Source organism: Poecilia reticulata, linkage group LG3 (assembly GCF_000633615.1).
Source record: "Poecilia reticulata strain Guanapo linkage group LG3, Guppy_female_1.0+MT, whole genome shotgun sequence".
In the NCBI taxonomy this organism is placed as follows: Eukaryota; Metazoa; Chordata; class Actinopteri; order Cyprinodontiformes; family Poeciliidae; genus Poecilia; species Poecilia reticulata.
The window spans coordinates 22,537,942-22,562,770 of NC_024333.1; the positions used below are offsets into that span (position 1 = coordinate 22,537,942).

The 24,829-nt window shown below is 37.6% G+C and overlaps 2 protein-coding genes and 1 long non-coding RNA gene across 31 annotated transcripts in view; 2 read left to right on the forward strand and 1 right to left on the reverse strand.

The window, feature by feature from the left end:
- bbox1 (butyrobetaine (gamma), 2-oxoglutarate dioxygenase (gamma-butyrobetaine hydroxylase) 1) overlaps nt 1–18,629 on the forward strand; it is a 57,773-nt gene extending 39,144 nt beyond the window's left edge. Inside the window, exons 5-9 of the mRNA XM_008405679.2 lie at nt 14,513–14,711; nt 15,846–15,951; nt 16,096–16,292; nt 17,242–17,408; nt 18,424–18,629. Of these exons, the coding sequence (XP_008403901.1) occupies nt 14,513–14,711; nt 15,846–15,951; nt 16,096–16,292; nt 17,242–17,408; nt 18,424–18,584 (830 nt within the window). The 3' untranslated portion in view covers nt 18,585–18,629. The remainder of the gene's footprint in view (nt 1–14,512; nt 14,712–15,845; nt 15,952–16,095; nt 16,293–17,241; nt 17,409–18,423) is intronic.
- LOC103462717 (uncharacterized) lies at nt 13,070–13,512 on the forward strand. Its single transcript, XR_533385.1, has 2 exons — nt 13,070–13,192; nt 13,342–13,512. It is a non-coding gene; the product is annotated as an uncharacterized LOC103462717 (long non-coding RNA).
- A 642-nt stretch (nt 18,630–19,271) lies between the features above and the next one.
- Nucleotides 19,272–24,829, reverse strand: part of madd (MAP-kinase activating death domain) — a 51,288-nt gene continuing 45,730 nt past the window's right edge. For 23 of the 29 annotated variants that reach the window (XM_008405665.2, XM_017303959.1, XM_017303960.1 and 20 more), the window contains 2 exons: nt 24,260–24,306; nt 19,272–22,396 (listed from right to left, as the gene is read on the reverse strand). In XM_008405665.2, the coding sequence (XP_008403887.1) occupies nt 22,283–22,396; nt 24,260–24,306 (161 nt within the window). In that variant the 3' untranslated portion in view covers nt 19,272–22,282. Of the gene's footprint in view, nt 22,397–24,259; nt 24,307–24,829 lie in introns of those variants that run through there. The other 6 variants (XM_017303964.1, XM_017303962.1, XM_017303970.1 and 3 more) reach the window with 1 other exon arrangement.

The window sequence follows — 24,829 nt, forward strand, 5'->3', positions numbered from 1 at the left end:
GTAGTTTTGTGAAGTTTTGAGGGTAGTTGAGCTCCTTCCACATGTATTGGGAAATATTTGCTGTTAGCCGTTACGTTCCACTGTAAAGATGAGATTTAGAATGATACTCTCTGTCTCTGTGTTCTGAGACTGGTGATCACTTTCCAATTATTGTTGATCTAACGGGCAAAGAAATTAATTTTTACGGAGGCCATAAATCATAGCGCAGCTGTCTCCCAATTAAAATGACGAACAAACACTTCGGTGAATTACTTAGTTTCAGAGTTGTAACTAAGGGCAATTTATCAGCTTGCCAAACAGCAGGTGTTTTCTGGTTGTTCATAAATAACAAACCAGCATGTGAAATAAAGCTTATCACTCATGACAATTCATCTTGTGTGGCAATACGAGGGCCACTGGATATGCCTTTGCAGTATACTGCACAATGATAGCTCAAAAGCTTAACTAAAGCAAACATTTTTTACATTCTGAAGGACATAACAAATTTGCACTTTATTTTATTTTAATAAGTAAACAAGGCTGAAATTCACTCAAGTGAACATATGTCTTCCCAGCGATTGCTGTCAAATAACAGACTTCTCAGTTTGGTCTTCTTCATCATCATTTTGCTTTTTGTTTTTGCAAATATTACAAATTTGCTTCAGAGTTGCATTTTGACAGCAATATTATATATTTGGACTGTGTCAGTCGATTGTTTGAACGTCCGTCTTGGACTCTATGCTTCTGTTATCCATACATACTTTTAAATTTAGACCTTTAAAACCTATTTTTTCTAAAAATGAGTGGCTAAATGTGATGTTTACTGACTGTCATGGGGCAACCTGGAAGAGAAATTTCCTTTTTGAAATTGAAATATAATGGGTACTTACCCAGTGGTCACAGCTTGAATTAATTAGATAAATAGAATGTGCATTTTTTATTTAGTCGTTACTAAGCATTGAGTGTGTATGTGTGTGACTGTGAGAAAGACTATTAGGTCCTGCTCAGACATGAACATTAATGGCTTCATCAATCTGGTAAAGCGGTTGTATTCAGTCATTCAGACGTAGCCCGCTTTCATGTTAATGTTCCTCGCTGCATCATTCAAACGGTGACAAAAAGAGCCATAGTGTGCACTTGATATTTTGAATTTGCATAAATGAGGTACTTCAGTCTTCATACAGCTGCGTTGAGATACTTTCATGTTTTTGAAAGTATCTCATCATATCACCATAATAATCCATATTTATTTGAGATTTGTTGAGTATCATGAAATAGCAAAGCTGTTGGATAATAGTACAAATTTAATTTTAAAGGTTTTTCCACCTCAAGAATAGACATGGTCAAATGTTTGCATTCTGTGCTTGGAGGTCAGTGAAATGTTACGTTTGCTCTATTGAAAGCTGAATCGGTCAAAGAAATTGCTCAATTTATACCTGTATGTTTTTAGTATGTCTAGAATGTATTAATAAAACAGATTTTTTATGATAAAGTCACAGATAATTTTGTTAGCCCTTGAGACTATTAGTCTTTGTTTTATAGTGATGTTTTAAACTATGCATTTATCATTATTTAGTATCATAGATGTCTTTCAGCTTTTCATCGGTCAATTTGAAGGGCACAAACATGCTGCAGGGTACTTTGGTATTGTTGTGTGCACCATGCTGAACATGGAGCAGAAAAAGCAAAGGTCAGAGCTTCCTGACAAGCTTAGATTATAACTATCCATGTTCATGTCCATCCAGCTTCATGTCCCTTTGAATTATTCTGAGAAGACCTGTAACCCCAGCTCGATCTGGCTGATGGTCAAGATAGTGGAAAAGGGTAAGAAACCATTCAAAACACTTCAAAGTACACAGATATAACTAAAATATTACTCTCTTGTCCCTAGTAATTTATGAAGACTCAGAAAGACTTCTACATAGAGAGAAAGACATGAAAAAAAAACAATTTGCATGTTCACAAAATCTAAGATTTCTAGAATTGTGTATATATATATATATATATATATATATAGATATGTAATACCGATGAGACAAAACTGGAGATTTTTTTTTCCAGTTTTGCTCTGTGTCTAAAGAGAGAAAAAAGTGAAGATTTAGCAGAAAAGGACACTGCATACCTACTGTAAAACATGGAGGGGACAACCCCATAGCTCAGGCATGTGAAAAGTACAAGAAACTGTTGTCAGTTTCCAGAAATTCCTCCATCCACTTTAAAGTTGCTGTAGACCTCTCTGTATCCTTTCTGAACCGTTTTCTTCCTGTTTTTTTCAGTAGTTTTGGAGAGGCATGCAGTTCAGTTTTTTTCTTTAGTTTTTCCACTTGATGATATAAATCTTCATTGTGTTCCTTGGCATATCTTGAATTTCGAGAATAATTTTGTAACCGTTTCTTGACCAATAACTTTTAGACTTGTTGAACACTCTGCACACCATGGCTTTTACTGTGAAATGCGAATAAGAAAATGTCTTATTAAACGCTAGATCACTTCACTGTAATTTTGAGCTAATCAGAGATACTCTAACAAGTGGTTGCTGGCTCTGGTGTAGATATTGCGATTAATTTGAACACAGTCAAATCTGCAGATTCTTAATTTAAGTTTTTTCTCTCTTAAAGTATTGATTTTGTAGTGGTAATAAAATACATTAAAGGTGGAAAGACCTGATGTTTTATTGGGGATAAAACACCCCAATAATTTTATGTCCTGCACACATTACAATATGCGTCTTGTCATATTTATGATGTAAAATTTTAAATGAACTTGCCACGCTGATTCAAACCACACACTGTCCTGTTCTTTGCTCTTTTAGTACATTAATTTAAAATTTATCTCTTTACTTTTATAAGAAGGGTTACTTTGTCTTTAAAAACATCGGTTTTCTTAAAGACTGGAAGGGAACTCATTTTACAGTATATTTACAATGGCTCAGTACACTTTACAGTCTGCCAGACAGCAGAGGAGAAAGTTCAGCTGTGGAACAAGGTAGCAGCACTTCAGTGGAGCGGGGTATGGACTGCAGTCAGTTTGTGTACACACAAGTGGTCCTGAAGGACCCACAGGGCTAAGCGGCTCTTGTTCCACACTGATTAAGAGTTCATGTGTAAGTGTGTGTTAAATTTTATAAGTCCTTTATTCATATGGAAGTGTAAACCGATCCCTCTTATAGCACTTTACAGATGAATAGTTATTTTTTAATTTCTTTAAAAACCTTTACTTCCAAGGTAGAAGGACTTCACCATGATGCCATTTAACTTCTGAGCTTAAAGACAATAAAACCTGATATGTGTGTGTACACATTCACTTTGAGTTTAATTATTTCCTCCTGCGCACCAGGCTTACATTCCTTACACCAGACTAGAAAAATCTACATTCCTCTAAGATAAATGATGCTTAATTTTACTCTGCTTCCCACTTCCTGAAACAAAGTCCACAGTTTAAATTTCTCTTGTCTTTTTCACGCAGCGCAGCTAGATTTTATAGGCCCAAGTCTGCCTGTTAAAGAGTTTCAGCTATGAAAGTGTGGCACGCAGGGGACGCTGAGGTCAATATGATAATTGAAGGTTTGGGGTTATTATTCACCATGCATTATATGGTCTTTTTCAAGTTTGAGGTAATGTTTTTGTCTTCGACTTGTACGTTTCTATGGAATTTCAGATCTGAAACCGCAGTGCGCAGTTCACAAGAGGGACATAAAAAAGTAGTTTTACGGTGTGCATTTAGATGTATCACGTAAAAACATTAACTATTTAATGCTAAGTGAACTAAATGAACATTTTGTTTCTTGCATATATATAGCAGTGTTTTGTGTGATGGAGACTCTTTATGTCAGGTTTAGGCTCTACTTGGCAAACAGGATAATTCCTGTTCTCAATTATTCTCAAGATGTTAAATGCAATTTTTTACTTCCTCCTCAGTCAAGTCTGCAGCTTTATCTCCATTTTGTCACCATAAGTGTAATGGATTCACATGCAACTGTCAGTATATTTGGCTTAATGGCCTCATACAGCTGCTCCAGAAAAACCTGAACTATGTAATGCTTTGAGAAATGGTATGAGTCAGTGAAGCATCAAAAAGGCTGATGTCTGTATAACTGAGGGACTTATTCAGACCCCTCCATCTGTCTCTGCCATATGGAAAACTGATTTAAAGTGAGGGTCGAGAAAAAAGCTGCATGTTCTTAAAAATACATTCTCTGTCCTGTCAGTGTTGCCTTTCATGGGAACGAACAAAATGCTGAGTCTCCAAATCCATGTTACAGGAGTTCAAACAAAGAACTTTCTGCTTTCCAAAAAAAGTTCTTGCAGGCTTCCCTTTCTGTCTGCTCTCCTGTGTTTATATTTTTTAACATAGGTTTCTGTGGCAATTCTTCTACAGATGTTTGGCCAGGCCAGTTATTCCTGATAAAGATCGTTCACATTCAGATTTATTTAAGTCCCAAAGGGCAATTAATGTTGAAGCAAGTAAAAAAGAAAAAAAAAAGACATAGAAACTAGGAGACATACAGACAGCATTAAATACTATTTCACTTTTTAACAAAATGCTGTAACGAATCAGCATTTATAGTAGCCACTACACAGGTCAATACAAAAGTATCTCTCGAACTCTTAGATTTAATTATAATCTCAACTTTAATGTATTTTAATGAGCTTTTGTGTGATGCACCATCAAAGGGCGGCACGTTACTGTGAAGGGGAAGGAAAAGAACACACGGTTTTAATTTTTCATGCAAATATTAAATATTATACATTCTGAAGCAAACAAAAATTTTGACATGTGGCTCCTGTTCTCTTTACATTGATACCTCTAAATAAAGCAAGTTACTTTCAGAAGTCAGGTAAGTTTTATCCAACGGACCTATATAAATAATGAGCCCTATGAAGGCCTTGGAGGTTTGTAAGAACAAACCACATCATTAGAGACAATGAACACAACAGCGGTAGGTTATAAATTAATATAAGATTGTGTTGAAATCCAAATCTAAATTAAATAGACGTAATCTCTCCATCCAATCAGTTTGAGCTATTTTCTGAAGAAAATGGCTAAAAACAAGTTGTCTCCATGTGCAAAAGTGTTAGAAACATACTCCTAAAGAGTTTCAGAAACATTCACTTAGAAGGCATGAATACAAATTCAGTAACCATCTACTTTATAGATGGTTACTTTAAAAATAATTTGAAAACCTTATATCCTTTTGATTCCTCCTCATAATCACAGACATCCCAATGAAATGCGATGATGTAACATGAAAAATTTCAGGGGTGTGAATACATTTTGAAGGCACTGTAATGATTAATTAAGGACAACTGATTTATTCACAGTTCCTGTCTTTAAAAAAAACAAAACTTGTTGTACATCTAAGGTTTGTGTATCCGAGTTGGTGTTCTAAATATTACATCTAATGTTTGAGAGGAAATAAACCAAGAATGTATCAAATATTTCCACTGTAACTCTCAAGTTGATATGCTTTAATTACATATTGATTTGTGACGCTTTTGTTAGTCCCCCATCAGTAGAAATCTTTATTTGAATATCACTCACATAGTGTTTACCCACTCCCTAACCTTTAGGTCGCGCACTGTAATTTTTCTGTTCTGACAAGGTGAACTTTAAATGTTTTGCGTCACTTAGGAGACCGAGGATTTTAAATTGTTCCTGGGAAAGCTTGTGTCAATCACAATGCAGTGCAATGACTCTTGCTTTCACCAATAAATCTGTCAGTGATCTACTCCACGCCTGCCAGATGCTTTCAATATTTAAACCATGTCATCATCTTAAGCCTCCCATTTTGTGCCTGTCATGTTTGTTTAGTTGAGATGGGAATTATGACAAATTTCATGTCACTGCATATGGAATGAGGTAAAAAAAACGATGCCCCAAGATTGATATTTAGTAAATGTTTTCTGTCTTTCTGCTAAAGATCCCATTACGATCCTCACCCTCAACAAGGCGTAAAGACAAGTGTTTGTTAAGAGCTTGAGTCATTTATTGGTTAGAGTTACCTAATTAGGTTTCAGTAATACAAGCAAGTACCAGTGCTTTGTGTTCTTCGGCCCACCTCCCCTTCACATTTAGTGTGGTTTCACACATCAAGTGAACAATGCTTGACTGGTAATTTGATCGTGTAGTGGCAGGAAACAAAAAAGGCTTAATGACTTTCTGCTCCATTTACATTTATCTTTTGAGAAGTGCTGTACTTGGCTCTGAGTGCAAAAAGCAGTTGACATGCACACGTTTGCAGTAGAGCTTCATTTTTTTTGGCCAGACTGATACATCGATATTTGTTTCTTTATTTACTTTCCTCTTCAAGTAGTTGTCTATTGATATTTTGTGTGCTTGTAGAAATTTCTACTTTTTTGATTGTTTTCCTTTCTGGATATTAGTTTTAGCCATTGTCATATAAATAAATTAAGAAACAAAAGACGGATGCAAAAAGGCATATTTTTTTCATTTGGTTGAAAAAAGATATTTACACACGTCTGACATTAAATCAGACTGAATGACACTTTCTAGGTCAGATGAGCATTAACAAAATTATTCCCATTTGCTAAGTGCCAGAATAATGAGAGGGACTTTTTTTTATTACTGTGAAATGAAAATGTATGCTTTTAATTATTCTATTTTCATTTTTTACTTTAAAAAAAAGTGTTTTCCTTCATTAGGGGACTTTTAATCAGTTTGACTGCCCTATATTTGAACTATTATCAAGTCAGAATAAATGTATTGAATTTGGATGCGTTTGTGTGATTGCAATTGAGGTGACATTTTTGGAGACTTGGTGCTATATAAGAGACTCAAAATTTCCATTGAAATTACCATTGGGGGCCTGTATTGTGAAAGAGTTGCCTTGGTGCTAAAAGGTCTTGCATTTGAAACGTGGCATGAGGTTTTTTTGCTTTGAGTTTGCTTGTTCTACCTGTGCATTCATGGGTCCTCCCCGTGTTCTCCGGCTTCTTCCCACAGTTCAGAAACATGACTCTCTTAGATACGAGTACGTGTGCACGGTTGTCCTGTGATGCACTGGTAACATCTTCAGAGTGTACTCTACCCAATGGCAGCTGGACAGTGGATGGATGGATGCATCACGGTGTGGAAACACCCAACGTTGTTTCTGTACACCACTTACATGCTGCATTTTTGTGTCTTGGCGAATCACTTTAATTCTTATTTGTTTTTAAATGATTCTTTGCATATTTTGTTGGGTTTTGTAGTTCCTTCTGTGTGGCTTGTTTCTAACTCATGTGTTCCAGCTTTAGACATATGGTTTTCATAAGTTAGTAATCCATTTCAGTTACACATTCATCATAAACTTGCTGAATGACTGGGTCATAACTCTCCTGCACAGACCTGTTTGAGTTTGGACTTTTCTTCATTAAAGCTGCTGACTGATTCTGTTAAGCAGCAGCCGATTTGTCAGATTCTCGTCTTGCTGGTGGATTCTGGTCTTGATTTATTCTTTTTTTTTTCTTTTTTTTGTCAGCCTACAGCCTCTTGGAGACGTGTCTTTATTTCAGTGGGAATTTTCTTAGTTCTTCCAAACATTATCATCATTTCACACAACATTTAGTTCTTTAGCACAACCAACTTTCTAGAAAGTATTTGGGGAATTTATTCTGTAAACCACATCTTGAGTGTTTTTAATTTGTTAGCTTCTTTCACTGTTAGTGTGGTATAATGGACGTCGAATGGTTTCAGCAACTAACACTTTTCAAATAATGGACTCAGTCCAGGAATTTAGATTCGGCCCTTTTCAACATTTTTTTTCCTGTTTTTTCTCACAGCATTTATCTCCCTAATTGTTCACGGATCAGCTATATTTAGGTCACTTCCCACCTCTTTGTCATCTCAACATCTTTGTCAGACTGCGGGGAAAGCTAAATGAACATAATGATTGGCTTTTTCATTTTGTAAAACCAGGCGTCCTGCTTGGCACTTGAAACAACACTGACAGCATTGAGTAGAAGTTGCCAAAAAATTGACTCCCGTTTGAGAAACGTCTGCAGGGCTCGTCTTGGTTTTATGCACCCGAAGTTGCAGATGGAGAAAGTGTTAGGTTTGGATTAGTGTGTTGGGGCTTGGAGCTCTCCAGCGAGAAAACAGAAAACACTGCTCACTTTGTCTCCTCAAGCTGGGAATCCAGGAGTTAGCTGCACTGTCATACTACTGCTCTGTTTTATAAATAGGTGTTTGTGTTGGATTAGTAAAAGGTGGAGTGAGGTTTTTTTTTTATATTTTACTTTGCAATTTGACGATATGTTATATAAGCTATAACCGTGTAACACAACATAAAACATGCTATTAGGAATAAAATCTGGAGCCAGATGTTTACCGGTTCAGTCATGACTCAAAGTTTCATCATTGTTTAGAAGCTCAGACAGAATTTCCTTCTTTCCAAGAAAAACAGTCATTAGTCGTTAGTCAGAACAACGTAACGTCTAAAATTAGAAACCGTCTTAAAATGCAGGTGTAGGTTTTGGTCTGTTTTGGGAAACCGTTTTAACACCAGAACTCAACATTCTGGTCAATTTCTTTATAACGTGTAGAAAAAAAATGAAAACATGTCCAGTTAAATTCTACCTTCAGCCACTCCCTCTGTCTGAAGCCAGAAAGAATTGAAGTGGTGGTCAGTTTAATTTATTACCAGCTTGTTAGGTCTATTGAACTAGTTCAGTGTCTGATTATACTCGACATAAGTGTCAGCCTATTAAGAGTTAGGCCTTTTGACTAAATCTGTGGGACCTGTGTTTGCATTTTGTCTTAACCAAATGAACTGAGACACAACTCCAGGTAATCCCTCTGAGTAAAAATAGTGATGTCATATATTCAAGGTTACTAAGATAGCTTATAATCTCTTTTAAAAATTTTCTAACAAGCACGGCTTCAGTAATTGCTGTGGTTTCAATGTGCTGCCATACTGACAGACAATTTAAAATGCTAAATCAACAAGGCTTGAATTTTTTTTTCCTCTCTCATTTGTTTTGGCCTGGGTTTTTTTTATCCAGCAGCACTGTATTTTTGGCTGGAGGTTGTACTTCAATTGTTTGTCCAATCCCTTTTCAGAAGCCAGTTTAAAATGTAGTAATACCTGCAGTAATGAGTAACCTTTATGCCCTTCTTCTACCTGCTGAAATATTTTACACACAGTGCCCTGCTGCTAATCTTTTTGAACATGCTGTTTTAGAGTTGCATAAATAAAACAACTGGCATATTTCACTGGTCATCCAGGATCAAGGACATAGTTAAGCTGGGTTTTGTTTCATTCCCAGAACAGGTTGAAATTTTCAGAGGTAGTTTTTGGTTCATTTCTGCCTGCTTGCATTTAACCTAGAATTTCTCAGATTATCCTTTGCTTTTCTCTTTTTAAAATTTCTGGTATCTTTTTTTTACCTTGTGAATAATTGATAGCAAAATTTAAAAGAACTTTTCTAGTTTAGCTCATGTTATTGAACTCCTAAGATTTGACTTAAATAAATATCTTAATGATTTTTTTATTGTAAAAATGTGTGAGAACTGTTAATGGAATACAAGTTCAATACTATTTTTTAAGTGAAACTCCTAATAAAACACTCCAGCTCAAATAAACCATTAGAGATATAATATGAATGAATCCTAAAAACTCACTGAAATATAGACTGCATAATAATAGGTTTAGAGCCATGAGCATATGATGTTAGCAATTGAGAACATATTTCTTTACCAAAGGTTTGGCAATAATAGCAAAAAGATATAGTAGTCAACAATGTGATAATTTTCATGTAAACAGCTGCTGAAATCATCCGGCTACGTTTGGATTTATTTATTTATTTTTTAATCTCACGACCAGGTTGAATCTGATTTTCTATGCTCGGCCGCTTCACAAGGGTTTATGCCATCTGGCTTTGAACCCTCCTCAGTACATTCCAGACGGACCACTGAAGTGAGCTGATCCAAGCTCAGAGATAAAACGTATCCAAGTCAAAACAAAAGCTCTGTGGATAACGGCAGTGATTGAAGCGGAGCTTTAAAGGACTCCCACCAGAGGAGAGCAGCGCAGGCCTCCAAGCTTCAGCAGAGCACAGTGAGAGCAGAGCCAAAGTGCCATGAACTGCGTAACAACCACAGGAGCCCGGGCTTCAGGTTTCCTCATCTGGAAAAGCCACTGTAGCACTCTACAACTGTGGGAGAAACAGAGGAGGGAATTGTCTGCATATACTGTCTTGTCTGGATGTCAGAAGCTGTCCCTTCAAGCACATGCCAGCACTTTTCTTCCTGTGAACACCACAGTAACTTTACACAAATGACCACACAGGAAAAAGCTCCAGGCAGTCATATAGTTTGTGTTTTTATTGCTAGGAAGTTATTAAAAGAAACTCTGGCAAATTGTGGTAGTTTACGTCTGTTAGTCACATCTGGAGGTTTTGCAAGAAAAACATTGTTGTTCAGAAAGAAGATATAACTTATAAAAATTTAACAGTATTTTTTAATATACCTAAAATTTTATACAGAATAATTTTCCTAACAAATAAAACATGTAAAGGATAACAGTCCTATCCTTGATATAGGCAATCATTGTGCATCATGTTTTAGAAAACCCCAAAAGATTGTCATACTTAGCTGCTCTTTAAACCTTAAATTGTGATCTAAAAGTGTAAGATTAAAATTCTAATACTTAGCTTTTATAATTCACTTTGCAATCACACCACATGATTATAATATGCACCTCAGATGTGACAAAAAAAATGCAAACCCTTTAACTCTCACCCCCGGAAAAAACCCTTCCATTGCAGGTTAAGAGGTTAATGTATATAATGGTGGCAGCATCATGCTGTGAGGATTCTTCTCTTCAGCAGGTAGAAGGAAGCTGGTTGGATGATTTAGGAAGATGAATACCGGACACTTATGAAAGAAAACCCCGAGAGACTTGAGACAGAGATTGACCTGAAACTTACCTTTGCTAATCTGAAAATGTTAGCAAAGGTAAGTTTAAAACTGAGTTGAAGAAAGTACTTGATTTGTTAATAAGGAGGCAGTTCACTGCTGCAGGACACTGGCTCTTATGGACTGCAGATTAAGATTAAAGCATGTTCATGCTCTAAAAAGGTCCAGTCAAAGTCCAGACTTAAATCTTGTTCTGAATCTCTGGCAAGATTTGAAAAGTGCTTTTCCCATCTGTTTTGAGTTGGAGTTTTGCAAAGAAACATGGATAAAAATCTATTTTTTTCTTGGTATGCAACACTTGAAGAAATAAAACCCTAAAAGGTTTGAAGTTATTTTAAAATTAATCATCTCCACACGCGGTTCTACTTTAGCTTATACTGTCCCAGCTTTCTGTACTACAGCAATCTGCAAAGATTTCTGGGAGGTGAAGTCTTAGTCTGTTTTTTCTTTTCCGTCTTCTGCTTTTTTTCTTTGCCGTTGCTTATTTTTTCCTTATTTTTTATGCAAATACACTGAGCTACATCAGGAGTGCTTGTCTTAAATGTTTAAAGTCTTTTTTGTTGCTTCTCATGCATGTCAGTACACATCCATCAACACAAACTGCAGGTAGGACAGCATGTCCCTGCAAGAAGCTTTTGGCCTGATGTAAATACCTATAAAGAGAATTTTTAATAACGGGTTTCTGATCATGTGAAGCTCCTTCGACACTCTCAGTGTAACACTTGTTCACATGAGCCGATGGTTCAGTTGATATATTTCTTTTAGTCCAATAAGGCGCATCTCGTGGTGTGTACCACTGAAGCTGCTCGAGACATCTCACTCCAGCAGCCTTCCCTTCCGAGTCTCTTTGCTCTCACAGCTCCTTATTTTCATACTGCGTATGACTTCAATGCCATGTCTGTTGTCAGTGAGGCCCGCTGTGTTCCCCACCATCAAGGCCCTGTGCAGCTGCTCCGCCTGCCTCTGGCTCTGCTTGTGTGTGTGGCAGGACTGCAAGTGTCCCAGAACAGAGTCATACTGTACGTTCAAATGCTAATAACTGCTAGTGAGAAGAACAGTCTCTTTGAGTCAAGTCATCCCGACTGAACTAAAATTAAGCCTGGGTAACTATTGAATTTTTCATTGCCTTTCTGGTGATTCTGCAGCGTCACGTCAATATATATTTTAATAAATGTGTGTGTGTGTCTTCTGAATTCAACTTTACTGAATTCAGAATGACTTTTAAAGACCTGCATCGGGTCAAATATTTTTAGTGCCCTGAGAAACAAGCATTGACTGTTTGACTTTTGAGGAGGAGGCACAACATCCAGTGAATCTTTTTTTTTTTTAGAACATCATGTCTTTTACTAAAGTATTCATATCCCTCCACAGTTGATTATGTCTCTGCAGAGTTTTTTTGTTTTTATTTCAATTTTATGTTCTACTAATTCTTTTGAAAATGGGAGCCATGGCCTCTGGGGGGCGCTAGGGAGGCTTCAGAAAGTTGACATGGACATCAGATTAATAAAATCATAATATATTACCTGACGGTGCAAATTTTAACCTCAGAATTCAGTCCCATCTAAAATCAGGAGGTAGCCATTAGTGGATAAGGGGTAGAAGTTATTTTTTGTAAACAAAAAACAAATGTAATCCAATTCTTTGTGGACTTTTCTGCCTCAGCCACTAACAGTTTTCTTGTAGTATTGCCATTTTTGATACCTCCAATTGGTTAGCTTTTTGTATTCCAAAAAGTCACCATTTTGACCGTAGCATATTTTTCCACGTGCTACTTTCCTTCAGTGCACTTCCAATGACTTAATTCCTGGCCCTCATTTTAAAAGGCCAGATTTGTAGAATATAAAACTAGCAGTTTGAGTTTGGTCTTCATGCTGCCATTTATCTCTCAATCTTTTTCTTTTGTTTCAGCATTAAAATTTGTCATCCACACTTCATAAAACTGCTTTCACACAGTCCACACATGATTGTACTTTTCGTTTCATCTGTTTACAGCTTGACCCGGTTCTGAACTTTTCACTGTTTAGGTTAAAAGGCCCTCATTATTTTCTTTCCATCTCCCATATCTAAGATTTGTGATTAACTCTCCCAGTCGTAAACAAGCTGCTGTGCGTCTCTGATTACATGATTAGACGGTAGATATTCAAGCAAGGTTCTCATCTTTTGTTCAGCCCAGCAGGCACACAGTGAACTGTCCTGATAATGGCGAGCGTGACAAGTTTCTGAATGAGATTTGTGCTGAACTGCTGCTGGGACTGAACACGTATAGGAAGACTACAACCTGAGCCAGAAGCTTTCTGTAAGGATCGACATCCTGAAGTGAAAAAAACTGAAGCACTGCTATGCCTGTGCACGTTCCCCAATTAATTGTAGCATCCAGGTTTGACCTTTGCCCAGGTTTCCCATGCTCTCTCTGTTTGCCTCCATCCTCATGACACGTTTTAACAGGCAGCGGATCCTTGACCTGAGTGAGTTGTGGAGCCAGTAACTGATCATTTGTGACAACAGCCTGGAGGGAGGTCTGTGAGTCCTGATGACCGCCGTGCTCCTGACTCGTGTAGCATCGGTCTTCGCGCCTCACTGGTTTTAAAAAACAAGGCAATAAAATCACCACTTGAAGTTGTTTTGTTGCGTCTTTAAATTTTCACAGGCCTCAGCAAACGGGCGTATTTTCTTTGGTGGTTTTGGACACTTCTCATGAGAATAAATCATGCTTGGTTTTCAGCAGGAACATTCTGACTCTATCAAATCCTCGGTTTATTTTCTTGTAGGCTGCTTTGTGCTGCAGCTTTATTAAGCTTTGTTTTGAACATAGCAGTTACTTAAGAGACACAAGGAGGCGCCATAAACATCAGACAGGTACACCCTTTGTGTGAAATCCCCCCCCACCCCCCTCTACCCACAAATGTACTTAGCAGCTGTTCCTTTGGAAGTCACTGGAGGGAGGCTGCATGGAAAAAGGAGTGAAGCCAGCTGGGTGGAGAGCAATGGGAAGATTCTTTCCATTTCTGTCTGTCTGATGGAGACGTGCTGTTTTTTTTTTAACGTTTTTTTTTTTTTTACTTTTCAGAGAACCATTCATCTTCAAGTGAGCAGCAGAGTTTATAATATTATTCAGCTCCAATAAGCAAAGGATGCAGTAATGGATTTAGAGAGAAATCACTTCCTTTCTAGAATAAAACAAACTGTCGTAGTTGATCTTGTCAAATGCAAAAGAACGTTTTTAGGATAAGAAAACTGGAGAAAAGAAAGTGTTGATCTAAAAATGTTTGTCTAGAAGTCTTTTTCCCACAGTAAACAAAATAACTAGATGTCAGATGTTTTATAATTCCCGAATTCAACATGTGCTGCACATCTGGACAGCTGTGCTCCATCTTATCAAAACACTCCAACTTACATGGAGGATTTCTGAATGGTGTTTGTCTGTGTTTAGATTTACAGTTGTGCCCTGGATTAAAAGTGCATTGGAAAATAAAGCTTCTCTTTTATTAACAAGAACCCAAAACTGATTCCTAACAGACACAAAGAATGCAATAAAGAAACATCAATGTGAACGCTCCCAGCTGTAGTTTCTATGGAGCAGCTTTGGGGTAAAAACCATAATGTGTTTGCATTTCAGAGCGTTACTATTGGGACGCGACGCTCAGTATTCCCCAAGCTGACTTCCAGGAAGTTCTCCATGACGACGGGGCTGCGCTCGCCTGGCTCCTGGCCCTGCGGCGAGTTGGTATCGTGCACCTAAAGGGGGCGCCTGCAGAGCAAGGTCAAGTGGCCAGACTGGCTGAGAGGATTGGATATCTCAGGCTGACGTTTTACGGGTAAGACTGTTTACTGGAAGCACATTCAGCACTGTGACTAAGCATAAAGGTGGTGGAGAATTTTAAATGTAATCACCACGAATGTGTGCTAATGTTACAAAAATGTAGGGCTTTTTACTGTTCATACTATTTTGAAAGGCTGGATCGCTTTTACAGCAAATACCTTGGAATATTTTTTTAAAATTACAGTTGGATGCACAAGGTTAAATGTAATGTGAAGTTAATGGTAATACTTATGGGCTCTGAGTATCCATCCTTCCCCATGGTCTTTAGAAACTGTTATAAGAAAACAACCAGTTTTAACAAACTTTACCAATTCTGATTATTGGGGATTACTGTATACTCAATAGAGATTTTGTTTCACCCTGAGTTGACTAGAAAACTTGTGCATCGATTTTTTTTTTAAGGTGAAAATGATTCCACGTTAAAGAAAATAGATGAAATGCGTCTTAATTATTTACTCTTATGATGCGTACATGCAAACTTCTCTACATTCAAAAAAAGAAGTCAACCTTTTTAAGCACAGATGTATTTAGAGCGTATTTAGAGTTTATGCACGAGTCATTCATCTGTTGCTTTGGGTTCATATTGACTCCAAAGTTGAGCTTACTGAGTATCGCTTAGCCTTTTTCAATCACAGCAGTTCATCACTTTGACTTGCTGATTGTTTGAGGACAGAGAGGAGGAAAACAAACCAAGTATTCCATCTTTCCAGAGGAATATCCTGGTGCACTCAGCTGCAACTGAAGTTTGAATCATAAAGCTCTTCCACCAGCAGGAGATGAGCTCATTCTGCAGGAAGTGAAAAGTCGGCAGACGAAAACTAAGAGTCTGCCACGAGAGAAGTTGGTAATGACTCGAGCTTCGTCCAGAACGAGGCATACAAACAGAACATTGAAGATAACTTTAGCTCATTAGTGCTCGACTCATGCTGCATCTCAATGAAGGATCTACTTAAGAGTCTACAGTCTGAGCATTCCTGTGAAGCTGCCCGGTTTCCCCTCAGGGATCCCTCCGAAGTTCATCTCATCTCATCCTTTTCTCCTCGCTGCCTAATTGTCGTTGCTGATCTTCTGTTGCCAAAGTGGAATAATTAAAGTGGGGTTTATTAATGAATGTTATCTTTGTCCTCAGGCATACATGGCAGGTCCAGGACAAATCCATGGCAAACAATGTGGCGTACACTTCAGGGAAGCTGAGCCTGCATACAGACTATCCAGCTTTACACTTTGCACCTGGGGTGAGTAAAATCTTTCTTAAATGCCGTTTAGAGGATTAAACAGGAACGGGATCAGCGATGAATCATGTCTTGGCATTTGGCCTCCATGACTTCAGAGCCTTAAAGGGAGCATTTGCTCGGCATGTGTGCCTCGGCCTGCTGTAGGTGCAGTTCCTGCACTGCATTAACCAGGCGAAGGAAGGAGGGGAGAGCGAGGTGGTGGACGGTTTCCACATGGCCGAGCAGCTGCAGCGAGAAGATCCAGAGGCCTTCCGGACGCTCACCTCGCTCCGTGTGGACTTCACCGACACCGGGACGGACTACTGCGACTTCATGCTGCACTCCAAGAACCACATCATCGAGTAAGTATTGACGAGACGTCAGGTGACTGTTTCACAATACACACACACACACATCTGATTTGGTGGTACATTGTGTAACTGTAAGAGTGTGTGTACGTGTGTTTGTGTGTGTACAGTTATTTCATTTGGAATGCAGACACTGCCATCTGCTGTTCAGAAATATTAAAAACTGATATGTATTTTCTTTGTGACTCTAAAAAAAAAGATGCGTTTAGGGCCCTTTGGATTTTGAACCACAACCTCAGCCTTTGGAATATGGCTGAAACATTCATGAAAATTTGGGATCTGTTGATCTGTTGGTTCAAATCTACAGGTTCCCATTATATTTGCTTTTTCCATTGTGTGAACGTAATGAGGTGATTATAAATTGCCTCATTGGCAGAAAACAAATCAGAATCAAAATTTTCTCAGTTGCTCAGCTTCCATGATTATTGAAATAACTGTCAATTAATTTAGAAATTGATTAATTAACTAAAGTATAAAGACTCTGACAATAGTCACTTAGTTAAAGAACAACACCCTCTTTGTAAATATGTTCATTAGCCCTTAAACTGTTGATGTTTGGTCAAACAAAGTGTAACGTTTTTCACATGTTGATGTTAGAAGTGGATTTTTTCACAGCAGATGTACCTTTACACTAACATAACACTGTTAATGCATGTCAGGCAAAAAAAGTGTATTTTACTTATAAAAGGAACTTAGCTATGTCTTTGATTTTTATTTTGCATTTTTGATATGGTACAACATTGACTTCAATTTAATCTTCAGAATAATCAATAGATTATTAAAATATTTGGCAGCTGCAGCTCTACATTTTATAGGTATAAAACAGGATGTTTAAAAACATTAGAGTTTAAGTTAAATAGCGTCCTGGAAGAAAATTGTTTCAGCTCCAAACATTGAAACTCACCAAAGTCTAATCATGTCCTTCTGTAATATCTCTAATCAGCGTTGACTCCGAGGGAAAAGTCACAAAAATCAACTACAACAACGCCACCAGAGACTCTGTGCTGGACCTCCCCTTACATCAGGTCCAGCCCTTCTATAGAGCCCTGAGGGCCTATGTGGACATCATGAACAGGCCGGAAAACGTGGTCACCTACACCATGAAGCCAGGTCAGTGGGTCCCTTTGAAAATGAAAAGTTTGCCTATACTTTATTTACCTGATAAACACAAAATAGATCATTGAAAGATTCAGTTTCAGAATGAGACTTTATTGATCCCAATGGAGAATTTATTTGTAGCCTACAGGGCCATACATTTATCTCGAAACATTCATCTACTAACCAAAATCATGAATTCTGTGGAAAAAAAAAAAAGATGTATAAATACAACGCTAGTACCTATAAAAAAATAACAAAAGCTGTGGGCATCAAATATACTCGACAGCCTAATTGGAGAAAGAATAAAGTAAAGATTAGTTCTGGACTTGGGCATAATTGTGGTGTCCAGAGGGACACCACACTTTTCAAATAGCTAAAAAAATATGCACCTCCATTCATTATTCCACCTTTATTTATCAAGAAATCTTAGGAAAATGAATTAAAGTTTGTGTTGTAATCAACATTCTGTAATGATTTACAAAAAGCAAGGGCAGTGTGTTTTCAGAGAGAAGGACGTTGTTCTGCAGGCTACTGCAGCTTGTCGTAAACATGGTGAACAACATCTTTGTCATCGTTAAGGTCACGGTGACATTAAAACGTCACTGCCGTCTCTGTCACAGTTGGCCAAATCAAGTTACCAATGTCTAGCAAAAGCCATGACATGCATCTGCGCTGCATCTAGCAGCTGAGATTCAGGACATTAATGTGCAGCAGGATGGATCTGTTGGCTCCCACAGCATTATTTCAAGTAGTAAACGTCCAACCCATTGGTAACCTCTGTGTCCTCTGTATTCACTGAAGGACTTTCCTCCAATAAAAAAATAAATAAATAAAAATCTTCAGCCAGATTCTCATTATTAGATGGATAAAACCAGATTTGTTTCTGCTGTGTCTTGAACTTTAAATGATGCCTGACCTTAAGCTTCTTGACGTTTAGCCTTTCTGGTTTGTGTTATACATTACCTGCACAATACCATCTCAGATCAACAGCAAACGCTCATGTCTGATCCTGCGTGTTTTATTCCAGGTGACATTGTGACCTTTGACAACTGGCGTCTGCTGCACGGCAGGAAGAGCTACATCAGCAGGCCAGACAGGCTGCGACACTTGGAGGGTGCCTACTTGGACTGGGACGAAGTGATGTCTCGTCTCCGGATTGTCCGCAGAAATGTCCACGGGGACGCGTGAGCGTCGGACAAAAGGTCACATTTACATAGAAAGACTTAAAGCCTCTTCTAGGATCTGAAAATTCTATTAAAACTACACATTGGTTGGCAACACTATTTGAAAGGGTGTGCATAAAACTGACATGACACTGTCAAAAACATGACATAACATCTGTCATTAACATAAAGAAGTCTTTATGAATGTTTGATAGTTGTCATGAAGTGTCATTCAGTAAATAATGACACTTTTAACGCAAAGTTGCTCTAAAAGTTGCATTGAAAGTAAATAAAAAATCCCAACTTTGTATTAAATTATAATTTAAAAAATCATGCAAAGTTGGCACTTTTAATGGACTTTTAATGCAACTTTGCATTAAAAGTGTCATTATTTACTGAATGACACTTCATGACAACCGTCATAAACATTCATAAAACTCCTTTATGTTCACGACAGGTGTCATGTTTATGAGTGTCATGTCAGTTTTATGCACACCCCTTCAAATAAAGTCTTAAAAAGTGCTGACAGAATCAAGATGTTGAAATATTAGATAGCAAGCTAAAAGCAAAGCATATTTAATATTCAGTTTGAAGCCTGAAACTTGTGCAACACAACAATGCAACGACAAATACGCCTTGTTAGTAGATCTAAAAGGTGCCTTTAGTTTTTTTTTTCTTTTTTAAACCTAACCTAACGTAGTTAGGTTTTTTTAATTAACCTTACTATGCTTCATAGACTATCCAGGGTATTTCACATAAAAATAAGCTCCAATTTATTATTTTTTAAATGTCATCATTCCCTGTTCTGATTTGCCAAAAAAGAAAAGTTTCCTGTTATTTTTAAAGAAATCATGATTCCTTGCATCACAAAGATATTTTGACAAAATGTCCTAAGATGTGAGGTTAATTGCAACAAAGTGCACATTTTTTTGTCTTTGTAAACAAGCTGTCATGTTTCTCATACATCCATGACTATATTCACACAGGTACAGTTTTTTTAAAATGGAAAAGTGAATATGGCACATTTTTTCTTATAAGAGCTAATTTGAAAGAAATTGGTTTTGGTTTATTTATGGGCAGCTCTGGTCTCAAAGTGGTGCAATTTGTACTTTTAATGGTTTAGTGTGAAGTTAAACAGCCATGTGTCAAACCAGTTCCTGCAATAAATCTTACAAAAAACACAAATGTAAGTTTTTTGTCAAAAAAAAAAAAAAATACACAACAGCTTCATTTAGGACAACTTTATTATATTGCCAAAGCTGTACATAATCTATAAATACCTTTATTTTATTTTTTTAACCTCAAAGTACTGGAATACTTACACCTGGCATCTCCTTACTGTTTCCCTCCCTTTCTCAGCCAGTGAGAACAATAACAGAGATGAATTGTAATATTCCAGATTAAAAAAAAAAAGAACAAAAAAAAAGTTTGTAGGCAAAGCAGAATTCGGAGATCAGTTGTATAGATGAAACGTCATCTTCTCAATGACGTCCTGGAATTTCTACCTTGCACAGTTAAGTTACTAAAAATACAAGCATGTCAGGATCAAAATAAAAGCTCTTCCAGTGATATTACTGTAGCAATATATTGCTGGTCAGGAAACTGTTCACCACGTGACCACACATGCACTCACTCATACACACACACTGTGGAATGGGCCTATTTTTCACCGTCATGGAACACAAAGAGAACTTAAAGACAAAATCTCCTCACAGAGTCGGTCATGATTATACATGTTGGCTTGAACACGTCTGAAGGGTCGATCACATGACAGAAATCTGATTACAAAAGTCATTTTGAGAGAAAATTAGGATTTCTGTCATTGTTCTGTCTTTACCTCTGAAGTTTTGGATTCTGGATTTGACTTTGATTTCCATGATCCAAAAACCCCTCAGGTTTTCTGTCGGCTGCTCATCACAATTTAACATTTACATTCAGCAACTCACTTCCTGGTGAAAAAATGTACAGTGAATTTTCTGTTTAGCAGAAAATTGTATCATTTGTACTTTTTAAATTGGGAGATTTTCAAAGTAATTAATATAAAGTAAAGCCTGGACAGCTAAGTCAATTCAACCCTTCATAAATTCATACATTCGTTTCGTTCCCAAGTTTTCTGCTGCCAAGAGCATCAAAAGTAAGAAATCCCACCATTTTCAGTCCATGAACACATTTTGGTTGAGAGAAGTCTAAGCAAAAATAAGTTGGGGACATGCTTGGTATAAATTATGAAAATCTTGTAGTTCCTGCAGTTTCTGTTGGATTCAAAACTATTTCTACCAAGGAATGTGATGCATCTTTGTTTGTTTTAGTGCTATTACAAGCATAATAATAAAGCAGGTGAAATGTGCAAACTAAAGCAAGAAACAACTAAAAATGGAAAATTGGGGAAGTAAAATCTGCTTATTAAACTTTTTAAAAAACAACTTAGTTTATGCTTGAATTATTAAACTGCTGCTGCACTTCTCAAATGCTGCTTTTCATAAGTGAATCCATAAATCTGTTCATCAAATCAAAACTCAAGAAACAAATTTTTGCTCTGAAAAATGTTAACCTTCAAATAATGCAGATAGAGCTGCTTTCTTATGTTACATGCAGACCCATTTTTCTGCTTGCAGAGGACGTTCTGTCTACAGGTTGAAGTTGGAAGTGAATCTAACTTTAATGATAAACCACCTTGAACTGTTCAGTTTTCTGTCTTGTGACTGACCGATAATTAACCATGGAGGACACTTTGACCAGTCATATCACACTGTATATTCAGTAAACACACAATAGATGTATATATATATATATATATATATATATATATATATATAAAAAAAAACGAAACATCTTACATTCTTCACCCTGTGGGAGCCAAGAGAACCCGACTCTGGCAATGGCTAACTACTTCTTAAGTATTGCACATCAAGCAAATCAACATTTTGTAACTTTTTTTTTTTCTCCAGAGAAATGTACAGTCTAAATGCATATATTAAATAAATACTATATATAGAAATATATATATAATATTTATTTTCATCCTTATAGTAACATGCAGTTAATACCAGAGGAGCACAGACGAGAAGTTTTACAGCAGAACTAGAACAGTTATTCAGCCTGGTGGGCAAGAGAACACATCTGAGAACACCGAAAGTATTTTAGGACCAAACACCATTAAGAAGAGTTTACATGCGGTGCTGTAGTGCAGGATGCAGCTGCTTTGTCACTGCACTCTAACGGGGTCTCCCGGATGCTTCACCAGATTCAACTTGGACAAACTGGAACTTTACAGTAATCACACGTCACAGAATAGCACAGAGCTGTATGGAGGTGGGCAGGAGGTGGTGAGCTGCTGCTGCTGCAGCTGCAGCACAGGACCTGCATGCAGCCTGTGGCTCAGACCTGGCGTCGCCGAGGCCTTCACACAGAGCTGACAAATTGCTTCTCCGACTCCAAAGAGCAAGCAAATGTGGAACTAGTTGGGTTCGGAACATCAGGACGACAACGGAGAATGTTTGGAGTTATTTACACGACATCAAGGACCAAACATGTCTAACACAACTGGATCTAAAAAGGATCACAGGCTCATATTTACACAGGAGGAGGGAGGGGGAGCAGGGATTGTGTGCTTAGATTTAAATTTGGGGATTGTCTGGTTAAAGAGAGATGAAGTTCAAGTAGAGAGGCACACCGAGGATGAGGAAGGAGGCTGGGAGGGGGCAGGGGAGCAGGAGGTGTTGACTAGCTAGGAAGGGGTCTTGGTGAGAGCAGCTTGGGTTTTCCTTCCGCTTCCTTCCCCTTCACAGCCGCCACGTAGGAGAAGAGGCAGAGGACAGAGTAACAGATCTGATGTGCCTGCAGAGGGGAACAGAGGCGAATTATACAGGAAACAGAACCAGTAATAAGTTAAACCCATTAAAGTAAACGGACATCAAACACTAAAACAGGAAATGCACCATTTAAAGTCCTTAAAGGAGCAGTATTATGTATTTTCAGGTACTTAGTGCCATTTTATAGCACAGCAAGTAACCGTGTTAACTTTAGTTGTTATAAAAATACTAAATATACCAGATATGATGTAAAAGAATGTTTACTTAGCAGTTTATCTCCTTGTCTCTAAAACTCCTGCTCTTTCTGAAACTCCATCAGGAAGCCATCGTCTCCATTAACCCTTTAACGTTTTTTACCAGTGTTGCACTGAGAAGTAGCTTGTATCGAGGTCAGCTGATGCACAGTTCCATCAGGTATTTGCTAATTGCTGCTGACTAGTCTGAAGGAGCAGAGTTGGGGAGTCGTGGGGTGGGAGTGCTCTTTGAGGACGAAGCTTGTAAGCTTGGAGACGGCAGCTCTGAGGAGGAGCTGCGCCTCGAAGGCAGTGCTGGGTCCACCCGGGCAAAACGCACAGGTGAATGGTTGCCATGGGAGATTAAATGATTTCTCAAACATGCATGAAAGAATCAAAGCAACATCTAGGTATGTTTCTAATGAAGGAAATGTCAATTGTACATAATACTGCCCATTAAGAGGCTCTGCAGATGCATGATACAGAATAATACAGCAAATTTCAGTAATATTAGATATGCATTTTTTTATTAAAGGAGAAACTCCATAGGTCAAATAAAATGTCATGCATCATGCAAAGCTATCTTAGCTGCTCATATTCAAAAGCATTTGAACCTTGAACGTTGCTTTACTGCAGGTTTGTGCAAAATTTAATACGGCACACAGTAAAAGCTTTTATGATCCTGTGGGGAAAGAGTTACTGATGTTGCTCAAACTGGAAAAAGTTACAAGGCCATCTTGGAGTTTAAATCCAGGATCAGGCAGGTCATGTAGGAACGCAAGAAATATAAGACCATGAGTAAACTTCCCAAGAGTGGCCTAAAAGCAGAGATTACGCAAAGTGCTCTGCACTCATTAGGGAACAGAAGCAGACTTCTAAGAATTAAAACCCTCAATCCCTTCAGCTGTGCACTTTCATCAACTGCTAGTAATTTCGGGATGCAAAAATTAATAACTTAAAAAAACACATCGAACTTCAGCTAAAATCGGAGTTGAGCTCCAAGAGTAGATCCAAGTCCAATTAAATTTGTGTTGCAAGACATAAAAACTGATGTTTTCAGACAAGTTTACAAACTTTGATTTTTAATTGATAAATGTAAAAAAAAAAAAAAAAAAAAAAAAAAACTTTCCACCCCAATTTAATTAGAAAATTTTCTCAATATGTTTTATAGTTTTATTGCAAACATTTAAAAGGAACCAATATTTTTGCAAGGTACTGTATTAATATTATATATTTCATCAGTTTCTTTAGATGTTTCTTCATCTTAATGTAATAATTTCACTAACTATTTCTGGGGATTTTTGAAAACCTGATAATATCTCAGGCTTTTACTCGCATATAAAAAAAAACTTTACCAAAAAAAAAACCTGCCAAATTGCACTACTTTGTCCTAAACAATTGGATTGTTTAGGACAATCCAATGATGAGACATACATGTCAACTATGACACATAGTTGACATGTATGTCTCATAGTCTCATAGTTTGTCATGTATGAGTCATACATGACAAACTAATCACCATACCGACGCCAGCTGAGTCATCACCATATTTAGTCACAATGCATCCTAAAATACTCCAGGCAGAGGGAGTTTATGCTTCAAACAACGGCAAAAAGCTTTCTAGCTCTGATTAAAGACAGAACAAGAGGACTCACCATGGGGGTCTTGTACTTGTGGATCACCACTTCTTTAGTTTCAGGAACTATGTCGGTGCAAGAGACAAAACAAAGAATTCAAAGGCAGCAGGAAATTGGATGAGTTCATGATTGAGAGCTTCGGGAAGTTACAGGGTTGGAATTTCAATTATGTGTACAATGGGAAGTGGACCAAGAAGTTACACCGTAACAGTCAGAAAGCTTGTGAATAAATTTACAGAGTTCAAGCCAAGGACAAGAGAGCACTGTTTGGGAAAATTATGTTTTGCTCTTCGCTACTTTTCAAAGAGAAGCAGCTGGTGTCGAAATGACAAACAGGCTGCTGGTGACACATTCATGGCCCACTAAATGGACAAATAAAACACACACGTTTCTTATAACAGACTGTAGAGGTTATAAGATTTGAACGATTCGAAAAGAAATAAATAGAAAGACGACCTCCTTTTTCTAACCCTTTTCCCCCTGTGACCTGCCGCCACAGAGGAGCAGCTAGAAGATGCTAAGACCCTGCCCAGAGGACAGACTGACTTTTCATTAGTAACTGTGAACCCAGAGCAGAGATGAAGAGGC